Source organism: Agelaius phoeniceus, chromosome 6, assembly GCF_051311805.1.
Source record: "Agelaius phoeniceus isolate bAgePho1 chromosome 6, bAgePho1.hap1, whole genome shotgun sequence".
In the NCBI taxonomy this organism is placed as follows: domain Eukaryota; kingdom Metazoa; phylum Chordata; class Aves; order Passeriformes; family Icteridae; genus Agelaius; species Agelaius phoeniceus.
In genome coordinates this window covers 62444065-62470500 of record NC_135270.1, presented here as the reverse complement: position 1 = coordinate 62470500, position 26436 = coordinate 62444065, and the positions used below count along the sequence as shown (strand labels likewise).

At 47.5% G+C, this 26436-nt stretch overlaps 2 protein-coding genes across 10 annotated transcripts in view; both read right to left on the bottom strand.

The window, feature by feature from the left end:
- Positions 1–116: 116 nt before the first annotated feature.
- CDKL1 (cyclin dependent kinase like 1) lies at positions 117–13599 on the bottom strand. Of its 9 annotated transcripts, none has more exons than XR_013182915.1 (10): positions 13278–13594; positions 10790–10911; positions 7853–7925; positions 5966–6056; positions 5096–5296; positions 2994–3076; positions 2559–2615; positions 1912–2067; positions 619–1081; positions 117–587 (listed from the first exon to the last, which is right to left on the bottom strand). XR_013182915.1 is itself a non-coding variant. In XM_077180886.1 (9 exons), exons 1-9 carry the CDS (start codon positions 13443–13445, stop codon positions 924–926), a joined length of 1038 nt encoding a protein of 345 aa, XP_077037001.1. In that variant the 5' UTR covers positions 13446–13599; the 3' UTR covers positions 117–923. The 9 variants fall into 9 exon arrangements, 6 of the variants coding, with proteins under 6 accessions (XP_077037001.1, XP_077037002.1, XP_077037000.1 ...); XR_013182917.1 differs by having other exon boundaries at positions 117–533; XR_013182916.1 differs by having other exon boundaries at positions 646–1081.
- Positions 13600–14936: 1337 nt separating this feature from the next.
- Positions 14937–26436, bottom strand: part of MAP4K5 (mitogen-activated protein kinase kinase kinase kinase 5) — a 65761-nt gene continuing 54261 nt past the window's right edge. The window contains exons 24-33 of the mRNA XM_077180888.1: positions 26269–26271; positions 26068–26182; positions 25878–25936; positions 24440–24543; positions 22928–23105; positions 21289–21357; positions 20783–20875; positions 20164–20234; positions 19394–19449; positions 14937–18039 (exon numbers count right to left, since the gene is read on the bottom strand). Coding sequence (XP_077037003.1) covers positions 17952–18039; positions 19394–19449; positions 20164–20234; positions 20783–20875; positions 21289–21357; positions 22928–23105; positions 24440–24543; positions 25878–25936; positions 26068–26182; positions 26269–26271 — 836 coding nt within the window. The 3' untranslated portion in view covers positions 14937–17951. The remainder of the gene's footprint in view (positions 18040–19393; positions 19450–20163; positions 20235–20782; positions 20876–21288; positions 21358–22927; positions 23106–24439; positions 24544–25877; positions 25937–26067; positions 26183–26268; positions 26272–26436) is intronic.

Genomic DNA, 26436 nt, shown 5'->3' with positions numbered 1-26436 from the left:
GGCTTTTACTGCTGTGGAACACAAAATGTACTGGCAAAACATTTTTGCTCTAAGTGTCAGTAAAAAGAGGATGTTCTTGCCCAGTAGTAAAGTTTTATATAGCAAAATACCTCCAGTTAATTGGAAAAAGCTAAATTTCTTTTATTCAAAATCATCACAATATTAAATTCTGAGATTCCACAAACCCCAGTCGTTCTAATACAAACACTTAGGTAGAATTCCTGCCTGTGTCTGGCCATTGTTATAAATTACATTCATGATTAGTTTTGATAAAATCATTTCTGTAACTACAAGCAAGTGCCCTCACTCTTGTCAGAAGCGGAATTTGAGGATGAAACTTGCAGTAGAAGCTCTGGAAAGACTAAAGACACAGCAGGGATGTTGCTCTGTTCTCCTGGTGCCTCTGGAGCTCCCTGGAGCAGGCAGGCAGCCCCTCCCAGCCTGGGCTGCACCAACACAGCTTCAGCCCTTCAGCAGCACAGGCACAGCTCCCCACAGAGCAGGGACTGGGCCCAGCCTAAAGCAGGAGGGACCTGGGCCCAGCCTAAAGCAGGAGGGACCTGGGCCCAGCCTAAAGCAGCAGGGACCTGGGCCCAGCCTAAAGCAGCAGGGAGGGACCTGGGCCCAGCCTAAAGCAGCAGGGACTGGTGTATTTGGCAAGGTGGAGCTCTCCTGCCAAGTCTGAAGTGCAGGGACAGAGTTTTAAATTTCATCCTGTAAGCACTGGGTTGGGATAATCCTGCACCAGGAGGCAATCAGGAATGAAAGCAGAATGCATTTGCCTTTGTACACAGAACACTTAAGATGAGCTTGGAGTTGTTTCTGCATCACTTCCTCTCCATCAGTGACCCAGAGGAGAGGACAGATCACTCTGTACGTGCCAGAACTTTTAGTAATTTAGTTTTCCACTGTGTATCCTCCATTTATAAATCCTGGATGACTTCAAACAACTGAGTTTTAATCTGCCACCTGGTCAGATGTTTGGGAAGTGGTACTTTGATTTCCTTGTCTTGCAGCAGTTCTTCTTGCTGTCCAGAGCTGGGAGAACCTTGCTGCAGGTCAGCTGAGGCAGGTGCTGTAACTAAAGGAAAAGTTACACCACGTGTATTTGTTTGGAATGGGAATAAAGCACACATGGAATCAATCTTCATACAGAATATGAGCTATAAAACTATTCCTACTGTAATCCTATATTTTTCAAGCTAAGATCCTGGGGTTTTATGACTGGACTCTAATTAAAGAATTCCATTAAACAAGGAAAATATCCCAGGTGATAGAAATGGAAGAGGCCAATCCGTGTGACCCAGAACTGACACCCTGTAGCAATTCTCCATCCCTCACCTCCAACCTCCCTCCTGTTCCCAGCTCAGCCTTAGAGCTGCCATGGGGAATGTGGCTCCCAGGAATGAAGAACTGTGCAATGAGGTGCATTGTGAGGCTGCATCTGGGACTTGGGATGGAGTCTGGAAAAGCCAGAGCAGCAGGGAGGCATTTGCTTGGCAGCTCCAGCTGCAGAAACACCCAGTGCATGGGGTAAGGGGTGGAAGTGTTACAAACAGAAGTGGTGTTTATTCCATCTCCATAATTCAGGATTAAAAAGCACCTGAGTACTCAAAATTAAACCAGTGAGAGTGTGCAGTTTGTGCAGCCCTCCTGCTGCTCTCTGTCAGGAATGCACATTCCTGGATGAGCCTTACCCTGCCGGGGCTGAGCTGTTTATCCCCAGTGCCCCATGGAGCCGCAGTGCAAAATCCACTTTGTACAGAGTTACTCTTTAGCCAGGGGCTGTTTTGTGCTCAGGACAGAACCAGGAGCAGCCCAACACCCTCAGTGCCAGCAGGGCCCACCCTGGGAGCCAACAAGAGAGCAGCCCCTCCTCAGGGGGAATACTGAACACCATGGCAGCCTTACCCCTGGCACGTGCTTCCGGGCCAGCCTGGCCGGGTTCCCAGCGCCCCTCTGGTGTTCTCTGGCCAGCTCTGCTGCCTCCCTGAAGCTGTCAAAATAGGGGTGCTGCAGCAGCTGCTCACAGCTCTGCCTCTCTGCAGGGTCCATCCGAAGGCAGCCCTTGAAAAGATGGAGGATCACACCAAGCACTCCTTACCCAGCCCTGCACAATCCCTGTGCTCCCCACAGCCCAGGAGCATTCCCACAGGTACCTGTGTTAGCAGCTTTTTAATGGATTCTAAGAGTGGCTGTTCAGTGTCAGCACGAAGCTTGAGGAGCAGCTAATTATCCAACAATTATAAAAATTAGTCATGGAATGGTTGGGTTGGAAGGGACCTTAAAGATCATCTTGTTCCAACCCCCTGCCCTGGGCAGAGACACCTTCCCTATCCCAGGCTGCTCTGAGCCCTGCCCAGCCTGGCCTTGGGCACTTCCAGGGATGGACAATCCACAGCTGTAGGAGGAATTGTGGCTCAAGGAACTGCTGCAATCACATGGGGCAGCAAACCAGGTCCATTTCTCAGGGAATCTCAAACTCAGTCCCAGACTCTCACACCAGATGATTTGTTTATCCCTGGGCTGGGCTCCTCCACAAGCTGGAGTTTCCTCACCTTCATGAGAGCCAGTGCAGAGTATGAAATATTGGGGAATTTCACTTCCAATGGTTCCTGCAGGGAAAAAAACAACCAGTGAATGGACTCATATTAGCAAACTTTTCATTCATCAGGCACCAAGAGCCAGCTTTCCATAGGAACATAACCTGTTCCTCACAAAATAACTCCATCATTCCATGGGTTCAGAGGCCCAGCAGCTCTGAGGATGTGCCACCAGAAATGGGGCAAAGCAGCAGAGATTAAACATTTTTTGACTGCTTTAACACAAATTGTAAGCTAAAATGTCATGAGAGGTTCAGCCACCTCCAAATAATATTCTGGTGCACACTGGCAAAGTAGAGGACAAAGTTTTTGGATAAGGAAAAAATACTGCACAGCAAAGGACAGGGCAGGGTGGGAAGGGAGGGAAGTGCAGCTGCAGGCAGCTCTTACCATGATCTCTGGGTCTGGAATTCTTACCCCACTGAAGAACTGGTTGGTGCTGAACACTTGCTGGTGCCTGGGAATGAGATCCCCTTCAACCAAAAATTTAAAAAAGAAAAATAAATAAATAAATTGGAGTAATTTGCTTAATTTTACAGTGCCTGCACTGAATGTGGCTGTATCCTCTAACAAGGCTGATGCCATCCAAGACAGCATCTCAAGAGGTGGAGCATCACCAAGTGAGCCAAGGCAATGTCCTTTGTGACAATCAATGTCCATTTGGGCCACCAGTGATCCCACACCCCTGTGACTGTGCTGAAGGAAAGGCAGGGCCACAACTGTTCCAGCTGCAGGAGAATTTAACTCCTCTTGGAAGAAATTCTCTTTGGAACTCGTGAGGGTGGGGTACAGGACAGAGCTGGAACACAGCCCCACCTGAGCCTGCTGCAGCTTTTCCCCAAGGCAGCATTTCTGAAGCTCAGAGCACCCCAGAGTGAGGAAAATGTTCAAATCCATAGCAAAGGAGCCAGTACAGTGCCCCATAATGGCACAGCTTCAGTCAAGGAGCTTTGCTCTGCCTCACTCCAGCACCTGCATCCAACAATCAATGGGAATCTCCTCTGGCTAAAACCCTGCCATCAAAAATTAATTGTATCTGCCTAACACTGGCATTAATGAACTCTGGAGGATGAAGGAATTGGTGATGAACTATTTTTCTAGGTAAGGAGCTTATCTGTTTAAAGCCATTGGTCACCTTTGTAGTTTTATAAACTGCTCAGTTAAAATTACAACTCTCTGTTCATTCCAACAAATTGCAGTGAAAAGTGGGGGGTTGTTCATTGTCACCCAAGAAATCAGATGTTACACACCAAAACTGAAAAGAATCAATGGGCCTGGATTAGTTTAAGTGTTATGGGGGATAAGGGCTCTTTTATTTAACAAAGAGGCTCCTAAATTCATTGATGAACTACAAGAAACAGGTGGAACAGACAGGCTGTGGTGTTCACAGTCCCCTTCCCAGGCACACAGCCACCAACAGGCCCTGACAACACTGGAGACCCCCCAGGCTGGGATGAATTCAATCCAGCTGTTCATGGACCACTTGGTTTGGTAGCAAACCCTGAAACAAACACCTGGATCTTGGAAACCTTTATGCCAAACATTCCTGGTCCTTTCTGCTACAGACACCTCATGTTTTTGTCTGTGTGCAGACAGCTGAAGTTGCTCCCCCACCCCAGCAGGGACCAGCAGGGGCATCCAGTGGTCACCAAACACATCCCCCATCTTTCCTCATCTGCACCAGCCCCAGCTGCCCAGAGGGCAAGGACAGAGCAGGGATGGTTCCAGGCAGTCTGCAGGCAGTGATCCCAGCTCTCAGCCTGGTTCACTGTGGGCCTGTCAGCACCTGCACACAATGCCAGCAACACCATCTCAGCTCCTTTTAAAGGACAGGAACCCCTCAAATGAAACTGCACCTTATAGAGAGAGATCTGCTGGCTGAATTCCCCCTGGCTGCCACAGACACATTTTATGGAAAATCCTTTCCTTAGGATCTGTTCTCCTGAGAAGCTGAGAGGCCTCAGGAACAAAATGCAAACAAGAATTATCTGCTGCTGTGGAATGCAACAGGGGCATCTGGGATTGGTCTCATGTGGTTGCTTTTAATTAATGGCCAATCACAGCCCAGCTGCCTTGGACTCTCTGGTCAGTCACAAGATTTTATCATCATTCCATTCCTTTCTTTCCTTTCAAGCCTTCTGATGAAATCCTTTCTTTTGTTCTTTTAGTATAGTTTTAATATATCATTTTAATATAATATATAAAATAAGAAATACAAAATATTACATTATTATATTAATATATTTAGATATGTATTTATACTAATATATTTATTTTATATTTAATGCTATTGTTATTATTGTTATTATTATTTTATATAAAATAATAAATCGCCCTTCTGAAACATGGAGTCAAGACTCTCATCTCTTCCCTCGTCCCGAGAGCCCTGCGAACACCACCGCACCTGGCCGCTCGCCGTTCCCGCCGCAGAGGGCACCATGCATCCCTCCGGGGCAGGCCCCAGCGGGGCTGTGTGTGCCGGGGACGCTCACCCAGCGTTCTGCGGATCAGGTACAGCTGATCCACGTCCGACTTGCCGGGCCACAGGGGCATCCCCGAGAGCAGCTCGGCGAACACGCAGCCGATGGCCCACACGTCCACGGGCGGGCCGTACTGGGTGTCCCCCACCAGCAGCTCCGGGCTGCGGTACCACCTGGTGGCCACGTAGTCCGTGTAGTAATCGCTGGGACCTGCTGGCTCGGGGCAGGGCAGAGAGACACGAACACAGGAACGTGGGGTCAGAGCCGCGCACAGGAGCCATCGTCACTTGTGACATTTTGGGGCATCTCCTGGCAGGCCAGAGCTGCAGGAGCAGCGTGAGTCACTGGCCACCAGCGGAACCCAACTTTGGAAACGCTCGGGAGCTGGTAAAAATCAAGAGCGTGTTTTCCTCCAAATGAAAATCTGCACGGCTCCACAGCCGGGCCCTGCACAGCCAGTGGGCAGTTCTCAGAACCCATGTGATTTATCTGAAGAGGAGCTAAAAAAACCCCAGATTAGGGGGTTTATTTACAACGGAAAATGTGAAGCCATTGTTTGCAGAGGCAGCCCGAGGGGCTTTTCCTGCCAGGGAGCTCCAGCTGTGTCCGCAGCCCTGCACAAACAACGGCTGGGCAGCTCCGAGACGCCAGGGCCGCTTCCCTGCCTCCCCCGTGCCAGCACCCCCAGCGGCCCGGCAGGGAGCTCCGCTTGTTCGCGGCTGGTTCAGGAACCTCTACCCGGCCCTCAGCAGAGTTCCCTGGGCAAACACACAGCTACCACACAAGAGGATGTGCAGTGTGTCAGACACAGCCAGGTGAGGGCTGCGATGGCTCATCCCACACTCCCAGGACATGAAGAGTGCCAATAAATTCAGCACTCACTCAGTATGCGAGCAAATCCAAAGTCACAGAGTTTGATGACAGAGTGCTTCGTGATCAGGATGTTCTCTGGCTTCACATCCCTGTGGATGCACTGGAAGAAGGAAAAGAAGCAAGGTTGGAAGCATTTAACCTGGCCCTCAGATAAATTCAGCCAGACCCCTTTGCAGCACACTGTGGCAGGCAGCTCTTCCTGCTGAAGGGTTTCTGAGCAGCAGGACAAGGACCTGGCCATAGCCCAGGCTCTGTGCAGGCTCCCAGCTTCAGCATCCCCTGGGAAGCTCCTGCCCAATGGTTTTGCTGACAAAGCTCAGCACGAGCTCTGCTCAGCACAGGTGACACATCCAGAGCTGGGGACCCTCCAGAGAGGGAGGATGTGACTCCAGTGAACGGCCACTGAAATTTATGGGACTGGGGTGTCACATCCAAAGAGAGCATGAGGGAGCTGGGACCATCAAGAAAAGGCTCCAGGTGAAACTCCTCAATGGGCATGAAATCCCTGATGGGGAGGAGGAAAGGGGACAGAGCCAGGCTGCTCTTGGTGGGGCACTGAAAGGACACAGACCATGGGCACAGACTGAACACAAAGGAAATTCCATTTAAACCTGACCAATTTATTTTATCTTTTTTACTGAGGGCATGGCCACACACCCAAACAGATTGTCCAGAGAGTCTGTGGAGGCTCCAGCCTTGGAGCTTTGAAATCCTGACTGGAAAAGTTTCTGAACAGCCTGTTCTAGCTGAGCCAGACTGACTGCAAGGGTTGGATGAGGAGATCTCTAGAACCCCCTTCCAACATCAGCAATTCTGTGATCCTTTGGAGGTGACCTTGTCCTTCACAACAACCAAATTGGGGCTTGGCAAAGAATTTCTGCTGATCAAACTCAAAACCTTTATTTCTTTTGTTCTGCTCAACTCACTGGGGTCTCACTCACATTGTCCCTCTCCCATCATCACCTCAGAGCAAACCCCTTGGACTTTCCTTGCCAAGCTGGTGGTAAATCACTGTGTCCCCTCCTGAGGACTGAAATGCTGCTTATTGAACCACATGGAGCTCCAAAAAGGGCAGCTGCACAAAACCTCATCACCTGTGATCTACAGCAGCTCAGGCTGCAGCATCTCATTGTTCCCTCTGCTCCCAAACTCCACTAAATCTTCCAGACTGAGCAGGGGAACAGAAAAAAGACACAAATCAACAAATCTTGGAAGCAGGAGAGACCTGTGGCCAAGTTCCTGTGGCTCAACTGGACGTCATTCCCTCAGCAAAGACCAAACACCCATGCCAGGGCCATCTCCTGCCCCACTCTTAAATCTCAAGTGTTGGCAGATGAACAAAAATAAAGACAATTAGAGCTAAGTTTGGCTAAAGAGTTTCTCCAAAAGGCTCCTTCTCCTTCCCTGCTTCTTAAAATGTTCCCACTGACATATCTGACACACACACAGCTCCAGAGAGCAGAGGAGGGAGTAAAAAGGATTTACTGTGTCTAAGTTTTGAAATGTCTTCACTGGTGCCATGGTTCAATCCCATGCCAGTAAGGTGAGGCACTTGCTGTGAAATCCAGCTGATGAGCTGCCAGGGCAGGTTCCTGAAGGGCAGCAGCAGTGCAGGGCCCAGGCAATCACACAAGGATCATTCCCACTCCTCCTGGAGGATTTTCTAGGGTCTTAGAGCAAATCCCTCCCTGACAGCCAAGCCAAGGGACTGTGTGACAGTGAAGGCAGCTGGTGTGGGTGTACACCAATATTTCAGGTGTGTTTCCTGTTCAGAACAGGGGATAGCACCTGCCTCCATCCCATGAAAGCTCTGGAATCAGGAAAATGCCAAGAGAAGCCCCCTCTCTGCCCCAAGGCCACGTTCCAGCAATCATTGGTGCAGCTCAGGGGACTCACATTGTGTTTATGGCAGAAGTTCACAGCCTGCAGGGTCTGCCAGGTTATGCTCTTCACCAGGTACTCTGGCACCCTGTTGGAAAGAAACACAGTTTTATTTTGGCCATTAATAATGAATTCTCTATTTCAGGGGAAATGAGTGCTGACATTGTACAGGGATCTCTGAGCAAAACCATCAGGGAAGTCAGGAAACCCTTCCAAAGGCAGCCAGGGCAGCAAGAGAAGAGGATTTGTGTCTGGTGCCAGTGTCACAGCCAGCAAGGGCTGCCCCTGTGACCACACAGCAAAGTGTGTGAGTCCATCCCAGAGCCTGTCCTACAGCTCCTGGCAAGCCTGAAATGCCAGCAGGAGTTTGTGCCTCTGCACCTCTCAGGGCTGGAGCTGCTGGGGTAGCCATGGTACACACACAGGGAATGCTGCCATGGCACTGCTTGTCCCCAGTGGAGAGGTGAAAAATGGGCCAGGGAAGGGTGCTCAGACCAGAGTACAAAGCCCTGCTTTGGTCTGGATCTCCCTCCTTCCCTCCCACAGCCAGCAAACATTTCCCAGCCCCCTCTCCTTTCTTTCAGTTACTGGGCAACAGTTCTTGAACTTCCTTGGCTGTCTGTAAACATCTTCCACAACCCCAGGAAAGGCAGGAGCGACAATCTTGACATTTTCCAACTCCAACACAATTTTATTTCACATGTTTAGTGCTGAAAAGCTTCTGGTTCATAATAAATAAAAACACTCCCCCAAACTAAACCAAAACAATGCAAGGCTGAGTTTTTCTTTCACACTTGGCTGTCAGTGGGTCAGTGACACTCTGCTGACACTGTGAGTAGAGATTCCTTCCAGAAACATCCCAGAATGATGGCAGTGCTGCTGTGACAGCTAAAAAGGGGATGGAGTTGGTCAAATGAGCTGGAATCAGCCCATGCCCACCCATCTTCACCTGACCACAAAAGACTTGACCATCTGCCCTAGCAAAGCTGAAAAGCAAAGCAAGCAGCCAGCTGTTACATGTTCCTTCTCACTGGAGTTGTTCTGATCAGCAGTCAGCAAATGGGAGGCATTTATTTCCTTCAGGGGAGTTTTCCATCCCCTCTTCAGATTCCAGGGAACAGGTTCAAAGTGGGATGGCAGCTCACAGAGCTCTCAGCTTTGTCACATGCTGTCAGCATGCTCCTTCCTCCCGGAGAAAGGGAGTCAATAACAAAACTCTTGTTTACTCAACCCCCCATGCTGCAGCAAATTCCCAGCCCCAGGCCTGGGAAACGATTTATGGACTCCTGCTTTAGCATTTCCCCAGCACCAAGGCACCGGGATAATTAGGGACAGAGGGAGTGGCCTTTACAAGGTGTGGGCAGAACAAACCTGTGTGGAGCTCACACGTGGTGCAAGCACCTGTTTGAAGAGGAGTTTTGCAGAGAGCAAAAAGAAAAACCAAAAACCTGCAAGTTTTGCAGAGAGGTGCAGGCTCAGCTCTTAGGAATTACTCCTCACTCCAAGTGCTCCAAAGTGTAGGTGTGGCACTTGGGGACAACGATTTAGTGGCGAACACGGCAGTGCTGCATTAACAGTTGCTCTCAGAAGGCTTTTCCAACCTAAAGGATTCTGCAAGTCCCTGATTCTGTGTTTGGGTGCCCAGTGCCCGCAGTGCTGGCAGCAGTGGAAGGAGCAGCTGCTCCCCAGCCCCGGTTCGCTGCTCTCCCTCAGCCGGAGCAGGACACAAGGACAGAATGTGCTCCCCAGCCCCGGTTCACCCTCCCCGGCAGGTGGAACCCTCGGAAGGAGCAGGACACAATGACACAAGGACACAATGACACAATGCGCTCCCCAGCCCCGGTTCGCCCTCCGGCAGGTGGAACCCTCGGAAGGAGCAGGACACAATGACACAAGGACACAAATTGCTCCCCAGGCCCGGTTCGCTGCTCTCCCTCAGCCGGAGCCCTCGGAAGGAGCAGGACACAAGGACCCAATGACACAATGCGCTCCCCAGCCCCGGTTCGCTGCTCTCCCTCAGCCGGAGCTCTCCCAGACGCTCGGCTCGGCGCTGCCGTGCCCGCGCTGAGCGGGGCTGTGCGGGAACGCGGCTCCCAGGCCGCTCCTGTGCCGAGCCACAGCAACGGAGCCAGTGCCGGGCACTGGGCTGCTGAGAAACTGTCGGAACTCAGTGCAGCCCTCTGGGTGCCCAGAGCTGTCGGGACCCCTGCCAGGGGGCTCAGAGACGCTGGCACACAGCCCAGAACACCTGTGGGTTTGATTAGGACCCGTGGAGCAAATTACCAGCTTTGTATGAAGACCTGAAAGCCACAGAAGTTTAAGTAGTGTAATAATAAAATTATCACTAGGTGAAAAAGTAGATTTTGGGGGTTTTAGAATAGGGGTTTTGGGGACAAGATGGAGGGACTTGGGCGTGTCCAGCCTTTCTTCTTCTTCTTCACTACCTCCATCTTCTGCTGTGATGGTGGCACTTACAGATTGGTTTAGAGTGGAAACTCACTGTCTAACATAGGTGATAGGTATTGGAGAGTAACTGTAAACGTGTTATATGTAGTTTGTAGTATAAAGAGATAACCCTGCCCCGGGGGCAGGCAGAGTGCCTGGAACTGTCCTGCTGGATGGACCTTGGCAGGGCAGCAGAAAAATTTTTATAGATAAGATACAACAAACAACTCTGAGACCGAGAAATGAAGAGCCCTGACTCATCCTTCGAACGTGCGGGCCGGAACAGAGACTGCTCACGTGTCTCGGGGCTGCCACGAACTGCAACGTGCCGAGAAGAGCCCTGGCCTGTGATGAATGAGCCGGCTCTGAAGGGCCCGGGGCAGCACCGGGGCAGCGCGGGGCCCTCACTCACCCGCGGGGGTGCCGAGAAGAGCCCTGGCCTGTGATGAATGAGCCGGCTCTGAAGGGCCCGGGGCAGCACCGGGGCAGCGCGGGGCCCTCACTCACCCGCGGGGGTGCCTGTCCAGCTCCTGCAGCACCGTGTGCTCGCAGTACTCCAGCACCAGGTGCAGCCGCCGCTTCCTCCGGAACACCTCCAGCAGCTTCACCAGGTTCGGGTGTTTGAGGTGCTGCAACACACGGGGGGTGGGCTGGTCAGAACTGCACAGGGCAAAGGGGTGGGGCACAGGTTTGTGTCCTGCAGGGTCACAGTTCCTTGAGCTGAACCCTTTCTACAAGCACAGCTCAGCCTCTGGGTATTTGTTTTGGGAGCTGACCTCAATGGGTGGGCAACAAGCTCTGCCCAGGGCTCCATCCAGGGCTCCATCCCTCTGGCACTGGGAAGCACCAGTATCCCCCTTGTCCTTGGGTATTGGGAAGGGATTCCTGGCTGGGAGGGTGGGGAGAGGCTGGCACAGGTGCCCAGAGCAGCTGGGGCTGCCCCTGGATCCCTGGAGGTGCCCAAGGCCAGGCTGGACAGGGCTTGGAGCAGCCTGGGACAGTGGGAGGTGTCCCTGCCATGGCAGGGGTGGGATGGGAGGAGCTTTGGAATCCCTTCCAACCCAAACCATCCTGGGATTCTACGGTTTCAAGAGTCTCCAAACTCCCACTCCACATCCCTTGGCTCCTGGCCACAAAAATCCCTTGGTCTGCAAGGTGTTTACTGGGCGGAAAAATGATTTATCAGGCCCATAATTTTCTGCTGATGAAACACAATCTCACTCCATCTCAACAAACAGGAGTTGCCTAAGCAAGGAGGTGCCTCAACAAACAAACAAACAAACTGTCACTATTTGCAGAGAAAAATCTGAAAAGAGTCAAGCAGGTCTGCACTTGTTCAAGTCAACAGTGATCAACACAGATCCTGCTGTGCCTGGCTGCAGTGGCTTTGGATCCTTAAGGATGATGCAGCTCCCAGCTGCTTTACAAGGAACTTCTGCCATGATTATTTTCCTTTTCAGATGTTTAATATCATTTAAACCTTAATGTAAATCTAGCATTATTCACTGAAATAATATAGCTACACATCCTGTGTTTGCTTTGGATAAGAGAAAAACTTTGGCTGCTTCTTCCAAAATGTAACTGAAAAATAATTATGCTTTTTCCTAGATTATTGTTTTCCTAGGATAGCAGGTGTACAAATCATGAGCACCATGGAAACGGTGCAAAGGGGACACTTCCCATTTCTTGGAACACAAAGCTGAGGGTACTGTGTGCCATCACCCAGCAGCAACTTTGAAACAAAGAAAAGGAAATTTTTTTTTTTTTTCACACAACACATTCCTAAAGCCTCAGGACACTATGGAGACCAAATGAACACATGAGTTCCAAAGAGATGGGACAGAGTCCCAAAGATCTGCAGATGGATGAAGCAACAGGCACAGCCTTTGCTGCAGAATCCTTGCCCAGGAGCTGGGAGGGTGAAAGGAAACCTTACCTGATCCTCTCCCCCTGTCTCCCAGATCTCTGCTCATTTCTGCATGCTGGATAGACCTGGGGTGTGACTCACTGCAGATGCTCCTGTGCTTTTATTTCATGGGAAAATAAGGCAGAAGCTGAAGGAATAACCCATTTCTGAAGGAGTGACCCATTTTTGTGTGAGGATGAGCACTCACAGAGAGGTCAGGGAAGGATCAGCAAGGACAAGGCTCACTGGTGCCAGTTCTGCTGTCACTTCCATGCCCCTGGCATTCAATCCACAGCTGGATCCTGCACATCCAGGGGCTCAGAAAGGGCGTTTGAAGGAGGAGCTGGGGCAGATTTATCAATTGTAGAGCAGGGAGAGCTGTGTCCCCTGGCTGTCCCCCTCCTCATTCAGCCTAGCCTCACTTTTTGCCCATGTGTTTTATATTGGCTCCAACTGTTCTGGGCAATCTCCCGGGCGCAGAGGGGTCTGTGACATACACCAAGGGCAGAGCTGTGCCCACACCGGCCAGGACACGGCTGGCTCCATGGGGACAGAGCCTGGCTCGCTCCCTCCGTGCAGGGCACACCGTGACTGCGCTGATGCTGCTCCTGCCAAGCCCGCCGGCTGCTCATGGCCGTGCCTCAGCTCCCATCTGCTCCTGCCTGCCCGCCCCGGCCAGGATCACCCGGCATCGCCGTCTCTGGACAAGAGGGTCGGACATTCCTTGGCACTGGCTTTCTTTCAAAGGAACTGCCTGACCTGGGCACTTCATGGTGCTCCATCACCCCTGTCTCTTTGCTTCCCCCATCACCTCACAGATGCCCTCATGCGCCGGCTCTTCACGGCTGCCCTCACACCCCGTCCCCTCACGACGCCCCATCCCCTCACGACGCCCCGTCCCCTCAGGACGCTCTGTCCCCTCCTAGCTGTCCTCACACTTTGTAGCCTCACGATGTCCCTTCACGGATGTCCTCACACCCTGACCCCTCACGACCGTCCCTGGCAGATCCCTCAGGGCTGGCCGCTCCCCGCCGGGGCTCGCCATGGCGGGCACAGCCCAGCGGGGTCCGAGCCGCCGCTCCCGCCCACCTTGAGCATGCGGATCTCCCTCAGGGCGATCTTCCGGATCACCGGGTCCTCCTCGGACTCTAGGAATTTCTTGATGGCCACAATCTGCCCCGTGTCCTTGTTGCGGCACTTGAAGACGACGCCGTAGGAGCCCTCCCCGACCTTGCCCAGCTTTTCGTAGCGCTCCATGGCCGGGCGGCTCCGCCACCGCCTCAGCGCGGAGCCGGAGCCGGGGCGGGCCCCGGGCGGGGGAGCCTCCCCGGCGGGCACGGCCCCAGGAACCGCCCCGGGGACACCGCCACGGCCGGGGCGGGCCCGGGGGAAGGGAGGGAGAGCGGGGCTCCCCGTGGCCGCAGCCGGGGCCGTACACTGACTCCGCGCCTCACGATCCCCCCCGCTTCGTGCCCCGCAGCGCCGTGTTCATGGAGTCACAGAACCACTCATGGACTGGACGGGAAGGGACCTTAAGGACCACCCAGCTCCAACCACCCTGCCATGATCACGTTGTTTCTGCACCTCTCTGCCTGTCCAGAGGATCGCTAGGTTTGACTCCTTTTCCTGCAGGGTTGGAAGAGGGCGCATCCTCCCACAGGCTCTGCCAGCCTCGGGCAGCAGCCGCAGTTCCCTCTGGCTCCCGGAGGTTCCCCTGGAACATCTTCCCACTGCACGGTGCCATTAGCTCAGCTCTGCCACTGAATGGGCTCCTGCCAGCAGCCAGACCCTTTCTGGGAGCTTTCCAGCCCTGACCATCCTCTTCTCTGTCCTGGTGCACCCGGCTGGGTCCCTGGATCCTCATCCCTCTCCTCATCCCCTGACCAAGGTGGCCTTTTGTGGTGGTAATTGCTCTCAATATTAGATCTGAATATGAGTGTGGCCACCCCACTCCATCTCATGCCTCCTCCCTCCCCAATCCTTCCCCACTCCTAACTAAGATCCACTAATTATTTTTCTTCCCAAGCCATATTCATCAGGGATGTGCAGTCCTCACATTCCAGCTGCCAAGACTGACCCCACCAGAGTTAACCATCTCCTGCAGAGGAGGACTATTTATTTATATTTATGTATTTTATAGAAATATATTTATTTACAAATATACTTATAAATAATACATATAACTTATTTATAAATATAATTTATATTATTTATAAATATTTATTTATAAATATTGTAACAGTAACTAGCAGTTGTGTTGTCCAAAGCCACATTCATGACATTATTTTTTCAGCCTCGTCAGCAGATCCCTGAAGATCTGGGATACAGGCACAGCACCTGCAGCAAACAGCCAAAGTGTGTGTTTACACAAGGTGTAAACTGCTCTAGGTCCTCAGCTGTGTGTTTCCCTACTCTGGGCAGCCCTTTGAAGCCACCAGCCCTGCTCTCTCCCCAGGTACAAGGCAGGAGCCTCTGCTTTCCCAGCCAAACAACTCCTGAGTGGTTCCTCGGTGCTCCCAGGTGGCTGGGCTGGGATAATGTGTCCCTGTGGGAATAAGGTGTCCCTGCTGCTGTGATTTCTCCCTGTGCTGTCCCCAGGAGCTGCTGCTGGCTCCCTGCAGCCTGCAGGACAGGGATCAGCGGCGCCAGGCCCTTCCCACAGCAGCCACAAAACCTGGGCTGAGGTTTTGAGTCCTCCCCAGAGCCTCTGAGCAAGGGATTGTTCCCAGAGAGTCACCACGGCCCAGATCAAATAAAGCAGTTTATTTGGCATAGACTGAACTGCAACAGAAATTCCCGTGGAACAAAGCCTGGTTACACAAACTGAACGAGTGCAGTTTTGAGTCTCAGTTACACCTAAGGACTAAACAAGGTAAAAAAAGCACATTTCAGAGTCTCCCAGTCTGGTCCTTTCCATCCAGAGACACCGTGGCTCCCCTGATGCGTTGTACCTTTCTTCTTTAAAGAGATGTCAGCACAATTCCAGCTGTATTTTTCACTTGCAAGGAATTTGGTCAGGAAATCCAAAGAGATTAATCCACAGACTGCTCTTCCTATGCTGGTTGTACTTCCAAGAGCTCTGGGAGCCTGTTTTAAGGCTTTCAAGTTGGGTACGTGACCTCGTGCATCCAATAATTAAAATGTTGATAAATGTTGAGTGAGGAAGGAGGGGCTGAGCAAGCTTTTCCTTCATCACTCATGAGCTCCCCCTGTTAGGCTTCCTCAAGCCTGGTTTAAATTCCACAAAAACAAAGGTACAGACAATACCAGACGAAATTAAACAGTCAAACACAAATTATACTGATCAGAGTCACTGAGGCTGGCTGGAACACACAAATCTGCTCTGTGGTACGGAATAAAAGTGAGGTTTTACACTAGGAAACAGCATCTTGCAGATCATGCCAAAAAATGCCACTGTCTATGAAACCAGCAATAAGCATTTCACAACATGCCATTAGAAATGCTTCAACAGCTAAAAAAGGTTTGATTAAATGAGGACTTTCCTAAGTTTACTCTTTAGGATCCAGCAAAACATCAGCAATTCGTGTCAAAGAAAAATACTCTCTGCTTGTTATTCCTGCATGACAGTGTCATGACCTAGAAGTTATTTACTCCAGTTATTCCCCATAAATATTCAGATTTTATTTACAGGTTTCTCTAGTCTTTTAGAGATCTCCTTTAAGTGTTTTCAAAGATGAAGCTGAAATTACCTTCTGTAGTGAATAAGGTAAATTAAAAAAGTGTTTGCTCTACAATATCTACACCTGGTGCTTCACTTCACCTTAATTTTTGTTTTAAAGACCAGGAGAGGCACCATTTGAGGTTAATCACCAGTCACTGTTACCTGTGGAGAAGTAATTTCAATACTAGAGAACTCTTTTAGAAGACAAAAATCACACGTCCTGCTTTTAATACTGCTGATCCAATTCCAGCTGGCCACCCCTAAAGCACATTTCTCATGCTCTGTGGAGTGATTTATAAATTTCATCTGTACACTTAGTACTTATTAAGCTTTGACATAGTGTCAGAACTGAAAAGCTTGACTCGATTTGGATGTCAAGTCAGCAAGAATTAGTTTTGAATGACAGTGGCTAAAATGCTGAATGTGTGCAGGGCTGTTTTCCCCTCTGGACCTTCCCACCTTGCAGCTGTCCTGAGTTAGGAGATGTCCCTGAGCCATCACGTGGGCCCAGACAATTCCTCCCTGGTAAATTATGGATCAGGGAGCTGGATGCCAACACAGCACCAAAGCACTCCCAGCTCTCACACACCTTTCCTGCTCAGCTCAAATGACCTGGGAATTCCAGCCTCTCCTTCCTAGGCAGCAGATCTCAGGAGCTGAACAGGCATTTAATTAAAAAACCCCTTCAATTCCAATGTTTCTGAGCATTGGAATTGTGCACCTGCCCGAGGAGTGTTCACATCAAAGCCAGCAGGGTAATGTGAGGTAGTAAAACCAGATGCTCTCCTGGAGTCAGTCTATATTTAATGGTACCTCAGGAATTTTAATTAATGAGGAAGACAAAAGGAACCGATGTGACTCTTCAATGGAGAAAAGAGAAAGGAAAAATAAAAATGCAGGTGACCAAAAAGTGATCAAAGCTTGGCTACAGAATATGGTTCTTATCATGTTTATTTATACTCCCAGCTGGGGCTGCAGCCATCCCCAAAGCACAGCAGCTGCAGTGCTGCTCAGGCTCAGCTGTGGCTCCAGGTCCCCTCTGCAGCAGCATAAATAAACCACACGTCGTGGGCAGTTGGATACATGATACTTTCATTCATTAAGGATGATGACCTGCTACAGTTTCCACTTCATCTCACAAGGCTTATCCCTAATTTATGAAAATAAAGCATATATGTTTTGTACATTTTTATATATATATGTATAAATATATATATAAAAAATACACACTGCCAGGCAACTTCACACACATGCACACGCACACACACATGGATATTGTACACAGCCACCCAGGAGCAACGAGTCTGATATCAATATTCTACTTTGTGTACACACACCCTACGTCTAGGAAGTAAGAAAATCCCTTTTATGGCAATTCTGCAGACAGAAAAATCAGTACAAAATACTTTGTTGTACAAAACTGCATTTTTTTTACATGATCACCCAACATGGTAACACACCCCTCAGTAATGCACTACATCCCTACAAGGAAAAAGAATAATCAAATCTTTATACAGTTGTAAAAAAAAAAAAAAAAAAAAGTAAGCTGCTCTGCAACCTTCCTTTGCTAAAAGTTAGACATTACCCCATCCTAGCAGCAGATTAATAAATAAGGATTAAATAGTCTATTATACAAAGCCATACCCAATGGCAGATTTAAAACCAAAAAGCTTTGCAGATACTTTCACTTCCTACACAAATCTTTGTTTTATTAAGAATAAGACTCAGTATAAAACAGGGCAACAGCCAGCACTAGATCTGTATCTACAGAATAAAAGGAAAACCCAAGGGAAGGGAAATATTTAACAGTTTATGGCACCTTTACTGCAGAACACGTTTCAAGGCTCTGTTTCCCTAGAACTAACAAGTAAAGGGCTCTTTATCTCAGCTTTTATTAAGCAAACTCGACATAACCAACCACACAGTGGCAAGAGACAGAACCAGCTGTTCCCAGCTGCAAAAATGGATTGGTTCCACCCCAAAGCCCAGCACAGCTCGGGTGCCAGACAAGGAGCAGCCAAGTCCCGGTTTCCTGGTGCTCCTGGCTCCCAGTTCCCTCTGCTGCCTGGGCTGGGTGCTGCTCAGTAGCTGTTCTCATGTCCAGCCAGGATGTAGAGGTTGCTGTGAGCTGTGGGGTTTTCTGTGGGTCTGCTCTCCAGCACAACCACTCTGCAACCAAACACAAATGGATCCACGGTTAGGGGCAAGGAACAGCTCCTGGTGTAACTCCTGAGGGGGAAACTCAGGGGTTTCTACAGGTTGGGCACAGAGGTTCTCCCAAATATCTTGGGTGTTTCCTTCTTTAACCAGTTCCCTCCTTTTCCACCATCACTTCTGATAAAAACACTCAAGGACAAGATACAGTGTTGGAAGGGTTGGAACTGGATGGTTTTAAAGGTCCCTTCCAACCCAATCCATTCTGTAATTCCATGATCCCATCATCTGCAGCCCAAATGTTTATCCCTCCTACATCTTCTGATAAGCAACCTCAACAATTCTCCTCCCTCCCAAATATTTATTATCACCTCATGGGTTCACAGGGATCACTGAAGCCCATCTCTGCCCTTGTCCTGCTGGATCATGTTCCTGTGGCCACTCTGGACAATGATTCTCCCCCTCTCTTGGCACACTTGACCATCAGCTGCTGTGGTTGGGCCCTTGAGCTCCCCTCTCCCTCCCAAATGCTGAGATTTCTCTGCACCAGTTCCTGCTGTTTTTAGGATTAAACTTGTCTCTGCTTTTTGTTTTCCTCAAAGAGTTTCCAAATGAAGTCTCTGTCCCTGATCCTCACCTCTGCACTCAAGCAGTTCTGGAGTGATCCAAGGTAAAAAGGAGATCCACATCTCACTGGAATGGCAGGAAAACTCCTGCTCCATTTGTACAGGGATGGAAAATACAAACCAAAGGGTCTGGCAGTTCCAAGGCCAGATGAGGGAGCAGAAGATCAAGGTTTTGAGAGCAGGAGGTGTTCAAGGCTCTGAGCCACCTGCTCTGGTGGAAGGTGGCCCTGCCCAGGGCTGGAACAAGAAGAGCTTTAGGGTCCCTTCCAAGTCAAACCAGTGTGGGATTCTGTGGCTGAAGTGATTGCTGCACTCATCCCTGTCTGTTCCTACATTTATCCCCCTGGCTGGCTGAGAATCCACAAGGGAACAGGTCCAACCTGGAGCCTGGGGCAGCTTCTGCTCAGGCTGCAAACCTGGGCACAGCTGCACCTCTCCCCACCTGTGCAGCTGGAAGGGATCTTATGGAAAATGTGTGGATTTGGATCACTGGGACTAAAACCTGAGTTTGTTATTTCCTGACCAGCCAGGGTAATTCCCAGCTCACCAGGACAATCCAAAACCAGGAGCAGGCTTTTCCAGAAGTGCACTGGGCACCCTGCAGGCCCAGAGCATCTCTCCTCTCTCCCTGGCTCCTGGTGCCCACAGACAGAGCTGGGCTGGGCTGGAAGCCAGGCCCAGCTGGGAACTAGAAAAGCTGGTTTAAATAAAACAAAAGGTTTCTGTTTCTGCAGGGGGATTACCTGTCTGAGCCCAGCAGGCGGAAAACCCTGGTCTCATCAGATATCTCCTGGGTCACCTGCAGAAAAATGCAGATATTCAGATCCATTTCAGCAGCACAAGGGAATTTATTGGTCTGAGTTGGAAGAAAGGAAACAATCAAATGCATTTTAATGCAAAGTGCAGGACTGAAATATATAAATTGATGTTAAGCATTGTGGAATGTGAGCATTCTCACTTGGGAAGCAGAGATGATGCCTCAGGTTTAGCTTTTGTATTTTTCACATTCTGTGCTGCTTTAGTGGGTGGGTCTGGGCTCCATGTCAGGGGATGCTGAGCTCTGTGCACAGAGCAGGGAGACAAAACAATTCCTGCTCCAGCTGGGCACCAAGGACAAATGATCCAAACCTCAGCCCCAAGAGCACAAACCCCGTGGGCTGGAGAGAGAAAAACAAGCAGGGTGGGAGTGCAGGGGCTAAAGCTGGAATGGGACAATGAACTGCAAGGTGCAAATGGAGCAGAACTGATCCCAGGGACAGAGCCCGTGCCCGGCCGTGCATTTTGGGGCCATTTTGGTTGATCTTGGGTGCAGGCCTGGCTGGGCTCTTGTGCTGCCCAAGGTGGATGCATGGAGGAGATGCTTTGAATCAATCCCTGCTTTATTCTGGAACTCCATCCAGCCTCTGCTCTAGGGCAGCCTGCACAAGGCATCAGAGAGAGAAGGCAAAAAATCCAGTGGTAAATAAGGAACAGGAGGAATTAAACTGGAGAAATTAAACTGGAGATCACTTACTTCATCTGACTTGAAGCTCTTGCCCTGCATGCCATGTTTCCAGAAGGCCAGCACGCTGTCCTGAAGGCACACTGCAAAGCAGGGACACATCACACCCCATTCCCTGCAGCCCTGTTTGCCTCTGGAGAACCCCTCAGGAAGTGTAAAAACAAACACTGCCAAGCAAAGCATGTGGGCTGCTGGAAATGACACATCACCTGAATTATTACAGTTATTTCCAAACAGATGAATGATGGAAAATGGGAGTTTTCCATTCAGGCATGGAGAGAGCACAGAGCTGCCAGCTCTGAGTGATTTAATTCTGTGATTCTGAGAGTTTATGACAGCAGAAATTCTTGTTTGACAACTACAATTTAAAAAAACCTCCTGTCCTAGTCTAAAGACAGCAGCTTGAGAATTTGATTCAAATATTATTACCCTGACTATTAAAAAATGGATGTGCTATTACTTGAAATAAAATCTTAACTTTTAGAAGGCTAACACAGATTTATGTATCACTAAACCACTTTTTCCTGCCCAAGTTTTGTTCTCATTGCTATGGAAATGACCAGAACCCAGTCAAGCTTTCAACAGTGAGTTCTTAAACCCCTGAGAGACCCCAGAGCAGCAAATCACTCACCCACTGACTCGATGCAGAAATCAAAGCTCAGCTCAGAAGCCAACTTCTTGCTCGACTTCAATTTCCCTTGTAAATTCACTATTTTCACAAATTCTCAAGAGAAAGAGAAAAATCAGCATTAAAGCCCACTGCTGAAAAGGATTTAATTGCAAACTACAAATTTAACCTTTCAGGCACAAAGAAATATCCAAATTTAACATCTATAGCATTTGCTAAAATGAACCCATCTTTGTCTCAAAATAAATACAGAAAACTTTGTACACTTGGGGTGGTTTTACACTGACAGTGATGCACACATGAAGAGACAAAGTGGAATTACAAAATCCAGAATGAAATCCCACTTATCCAATCTATCTTTTTGGAAATATTACAACACAAATTAATAATGTAGGGAGGGGAAAAAAAAAAAAAACCAAACTCGTGGTGAAGCTCAAATCAACAACTGTGGCAACCCAAGTTATGCACGAGGTGTGGTGAGTTAGCCAAGAGAATTTTTTGTTACTCACTGTCCAGGCAGACCAGGACAGTGTCTCTCTCCAGCTGTGTCACATGAATGGCATCCAACTGCTGATTGCCTGGAGAAAAAAACAGATTATTTTATTTTTTATATCACTATTTTATATTTTGCATCACATCAAGAGACTCTGCTCCCCCACCAAGCTCTTTTCACTCTGCTATTCTTAGTCTGATTTTTTATTTTGTTGTTACTCTGATTTTTAGAGGCTCCCAGAATGTTCTGGGAGAAGCACAAAGCTCTCTGTTCAAAGCAGGTATTTAATAGAAAAACACAACTTTTACTGGATAAAACATATTTTATGCTATGGTTCAGCACAGCTTCTTTCGTAGGGAGGCACCACAATAAACAAAAGGACTTTTAATTCCTAAAACCCCGCTCTTTTCCCATAAATCCACATCTGGAAAGATTTTTGTGATGATAATAAACTAGTTTAAGAGATTTTTTTCCCTAGTTTTTACTAATGAAGTTGTTCCTACAGCAATATTTAAAGGTAAAAATGGACATCCAACAAAGGCAAAGGAGAAAAGCAGCTGCAAAATATCAACCAGGTCTTAAAAATAACCCAAATCTTTGCTTTTTAAGAGCCAGCTGAAGATAACAATCCTCCCCCAAGGGCTGGAAGATGGACAAGAATCCATTTCTGGGAGTTGTTATGCAGGAAAGGAGGGCAAAGAACAGGATCCCAGGAAAGAGCATGGAACCACAAAGGAGAACCTAACCAGCAGGGTCTGCTTGATGTTTAAGGGAATTTAGAAAAGGTTTTTTGTTTTGAAGGACAGTTTGTGCAGATGTGGGGCAGGTCAGCACAACAGAAAATCAGGGAATCAGAGAATAACTGGGATTTGAAATTACCTTAAATCCCATCCCATCCCATCCCACCCCATCCCATCCCATCCCACCCCATCCCATCCCATCCCATCCCATCCCATCCCATCCCATCCCATCCCATCCCATCCCATCCCATCCCATCCCATCCCACCCCTGCCATGGCAGGGACACCTCCCACTGTCCCAGGGTGTCCCAGTGTCCAGCCTGGCCTTGGGCACTGCCAGGGATCCAGGGGCAGCCACAGCTGCTCTGGCAATTCCAGCCCAGCCAGGAATTCCCAATTCCCAATCTCCCACCCATCCCTGCCCTCTGGCACTGGCAGCCATTCCCTGGCTCCTGTCCCTCTGTCCTTGTCCCCAGTCCCTCTCCACGTGGGATCAGCTTCCGCGTGCTCCAGGCAGAGAAGCTGCCAATGCTCAAGGCTTTCCAAAGCACTGCAAGGAAGGAATTCCCACCATGCCCAGGCTTCCCAAAGCACTGCAAGGAAGGAACTCCCACCATGCCCAGGCTTTCCAAAGCACTCCAAGGAAGGAACTCCCACCATGCCCAGGCTTCCCAAAGCACTCCAAGGAAGGAATTCCCAGCACTCCCAGGCTTCCCAAAGCACTCCAAGGAAGGAATTCCCACCATGCCCAGGCTTCCCAAAGCACTGCAAGGAAGGAATTCCCACCATGCCCAGGCTTTCCAAAGCACTCCAAGGAAGGAACTCCCACCATCCCCAGGCTTTCCAAAGCACTGCAAGGAAGGAGCTCCCACCATGCCCAGGCAGCAAAGCACCGGAGGAGGGAGCACGGGCTCACCTGCCCCGATCTCAGTGAACCAGGAGGAGGCAGAGTTGAGGTTGATTGTCTCAAAGTGCACCACCTGGCCGGGCTCCGTGCCCCGCGAGATGGCCACGCACACCATGGGGTACTCCTGCTCCGGGATCACCAGCATCTCAAACACGTGCAGCGGGCTGGGCAGAGGGAAGTCAAAGTGCTGCCAAAACAAAACAGCAGCTCTGGGTTTGTTTCTACCTTGGGATGACTCTGCAACAGCATGCACAGAGTGGGAATATACAGAGAATATTTATATTCATGTTAATTTTATTTATATTAATATTATTATATTGATATCAATTATATTCCTATTAATAAAATGCATTTTAAGTCTATTTAATAAAAGCTATTTAATATATTTATTGTATACTATATATAACACATACATATTTATAGAGATAATATATATTATATATAATATATAAAACAGATTCATTTATAAATAAATTTATCTATATTTAATAAATATATAAAAGATAATATATTATGAGTATAATTATATTTATAGTAACTCTACTTCTATGATTAAAATATATAATAAATCTATTTCATAAAATATCTTTAATAAATTTATAATATATACAGTATATATAATATATATAATGTATATAATCAATATAATATAAAATAAATTTCTTAAAGATATTTTAGATATAATTTTATATATACTTATTTCAGATATATTAATAATATATTATTATATATTATTATATTATTATATTAATAATATACTAATTACATTACATTATATTACATTCTATTACATTATATTATATTATATTATATTATATATTTATAAATACATTTACTTATATTTAATAAAATATATAAAATAGAAAATATATTTATATAAATATTATATTTATATTATATAATTAACGTTACAGAGTATATTTATAAATATACAAAGCATACAGAGTATACTCTGTATATAAATATTTATATTTATTAATATTATTAATAAATAATATTAATAATATGTATAAATATTACTAATTAATAACAATATATTATTTATTAATATTATTGTATATCACTGTATTATTGTGTATTGTACATTACTGTATTATTGTGTATTAGTGTATATTTATGAATTGTATATTTCTATTCTGTATACAGAGTAGAAATTTTGTATATATTGTGTATATATATTGTGCATTGTATATTACTGTATTATTGTGTATTACTGTATATTTATAAATTGCATATTGTATATTGTATATACTGAATTTTCCCTGCTTTTGAAGCTGGGCAGAGGTGGATCATGGTGCTTTATTGCCAGTGCTGGGCCTGATCCAGCATTGAAATAACTTTTCTATTACTTAAATCATTTCAGTCACAAGATTTTCTGAGTCAAAATGTGTGCAGCCAGGTTTTCAAGTGCTCCCAACCCACAAATGGCACCAGACTGGGGGGCACTTTCCACCCCAAACTCTGCAAAGGTTATTTCACCAAGTGCATAATAATTCAGCTGCACCAGAAGTGACTGCTTACCTTTATTAACATGAATTTCTGCATTGGCTCATACCACTGGAGCAGAACAATTCCAGACTGCAATGCACCACACAGGTACTTGTGGCCTGTGTAGGGATTTCGTACTACAGAAAATAAAAAAATGCCAGAAAACAGTCGTTTTTAAAGCTCTGCAAGTTCAATTCATACTTGGGAAAAAAACCCAAACAAACAAAAAAACCAACCCTACAGCTAACTTTACATTCTGAGTTAAGAAACTGCATTATAAAATCATCTCATGGCAGGATTAGGCTTGGAAGGGACCTTAAAACCCATCTTGTTCCATCAGTTTCCCACCAGTTGCCTTCTGGCTTCCCATTCCAACATCCCCAGTGATTAACACTGTGCCACATTCCAGAAAAATTCAATTACAGTTCTAATTAACAACCAGCTGCATTCCTGGAGTCCCAGTTCAGAGGCTGAGAGGGCAGAAAAGCTGCAGTGCCTTTCCCTGGGGCTGGAATAAATCCCCAGGCAGGGAAGGTGGGAAGTTCTGGGGAGCTCTGACAGCTCATGAAATACAAGAACCAGGCTTTGGGGGTGGCTTTTTAAGCTCAGCTGGACACAGGAGCAGCCTGATTTCAGGAATGATTTGTAAATGTGGCTGTTGTGGGCATTTTAGATGAGCTGAACAGCATCTCCAGGCATGCAGCTTTATGTTAATAATATTCAGATTTATATCTATATTTATAATATTTGAATTTATATATTTTAATATATAATATACATGATATATTTTATATTTATACTTAATATTTCTATTGACAATATTTATATTTCTATTTTAGGGGTGCAAAGGTACAATCTGCAGATGTGGTACTTGGGGATGTGGGTTAGTTCTGGGGGAATGGATGGATGATCTCAGAGGGCTTTTCCAACCTTGGTAATTCCAGGATTCTGATTTCACACAGCACCAGGGAAAGGACAGGACAAATCCACAACTTGCCAATCTTTAACTTTGCCCTTCAAAGTACACTTATGGCTCTGTCCTCCCCAAGCTGCCTGAATTTTTATTCCCGATCCTTTCCTGGTGGAAAATATTCAAGTTTTCCTCACTACAGGTTGGCCCTGGGTGACACCTTGAGGCAAGGTGACAAAGCAGAAATGCTGTTTGTGGGTGTGCCAGGCTCTGGGAAGGATTTAATCCCAAACTCCCATCCATCCCTGCCCTCTGGCAGTGGGAATCCCCCTTGGCCTGGCACTCCCTCCCTTGCCAACAATTTCTCTCCATTTTTCCTGTAGCTCCTTCAGGCACTAAAATGCCCCAATCAGGTAATTTTGGAACATCTTCAGGTTGAACCACCCCAATTCCCTCAGCCTTTTTTCTGAACAAAGAACTCTTAATTTTATTAAAAAGAAATGAGTTTCAGATATGCCACAGCCAGGGGAACAAATGGCAAAGCTGGATTTGTCTGCTCACCTATACAGCATTTGTGGCATCCTTTTGTGTCAGGGATCTTGGTTGTTAAGGCAAATTTCCTGGAATAATAATCACCAAAAAATGCATTAAGAACAGATGATGGGGCCCTTCACACACCAACTCAACAGCACCAAGACAATTTATGGCTATTTTCACTTATTATAATTGTCTTTAAGTGAAAGGTTTGTACCTTGGTAATATTTTGTCAGGAAATCTGTGGGTTTGAATATGAGCAGCTAATCCTGTTTTTTTGGCTTGTTCAAACAATGCTATTAAATTATGGGAGTAGAGCTGGAATGTTTTCCCTGCAAGAGAGAAAAGCACAGTTGACATCTCAGCCATTCCTCCACCACAAAACTGGTCAGGAAAATGCAAATATGGAAAAAATTACCTTCTGCAAACAGGTGTCAGGTAGGTCAAGTCCAGATATAAGAGAAATAAATCAAGATAAAAATAATAATGAATATAGAGATAAGAGCTTATTTCATTACATTTAGTTTTATGCAATTATTTTTAAAGCCTGTCATTACAAAACAACAATAAATTATAGTAAATAAAT

Coding starts and splice junctions, on each gene's coding strand:
- CDKL1 (XM_054634721.2), bottom strand. CDS start 13,445: ATGGAGCGCTACGAAAAGCTGGGCAAGGTCGGGGAGGGCTCCTACGGC. Junction 10,912..13,277: donor GGGAGATCCGCATGCTCAAG/GTGGGCGGGAGC, acceptor CGTGTGTTGCAG/CACCTCAAACACCCGAACCT. Junction 5,297..5,965: donor TGGATTTGCTCGCATACTGA/GTGAGTGCTGAA, acceptor GCCCCGAGCCAG/CAGGTCCCAGCGATTACTAC.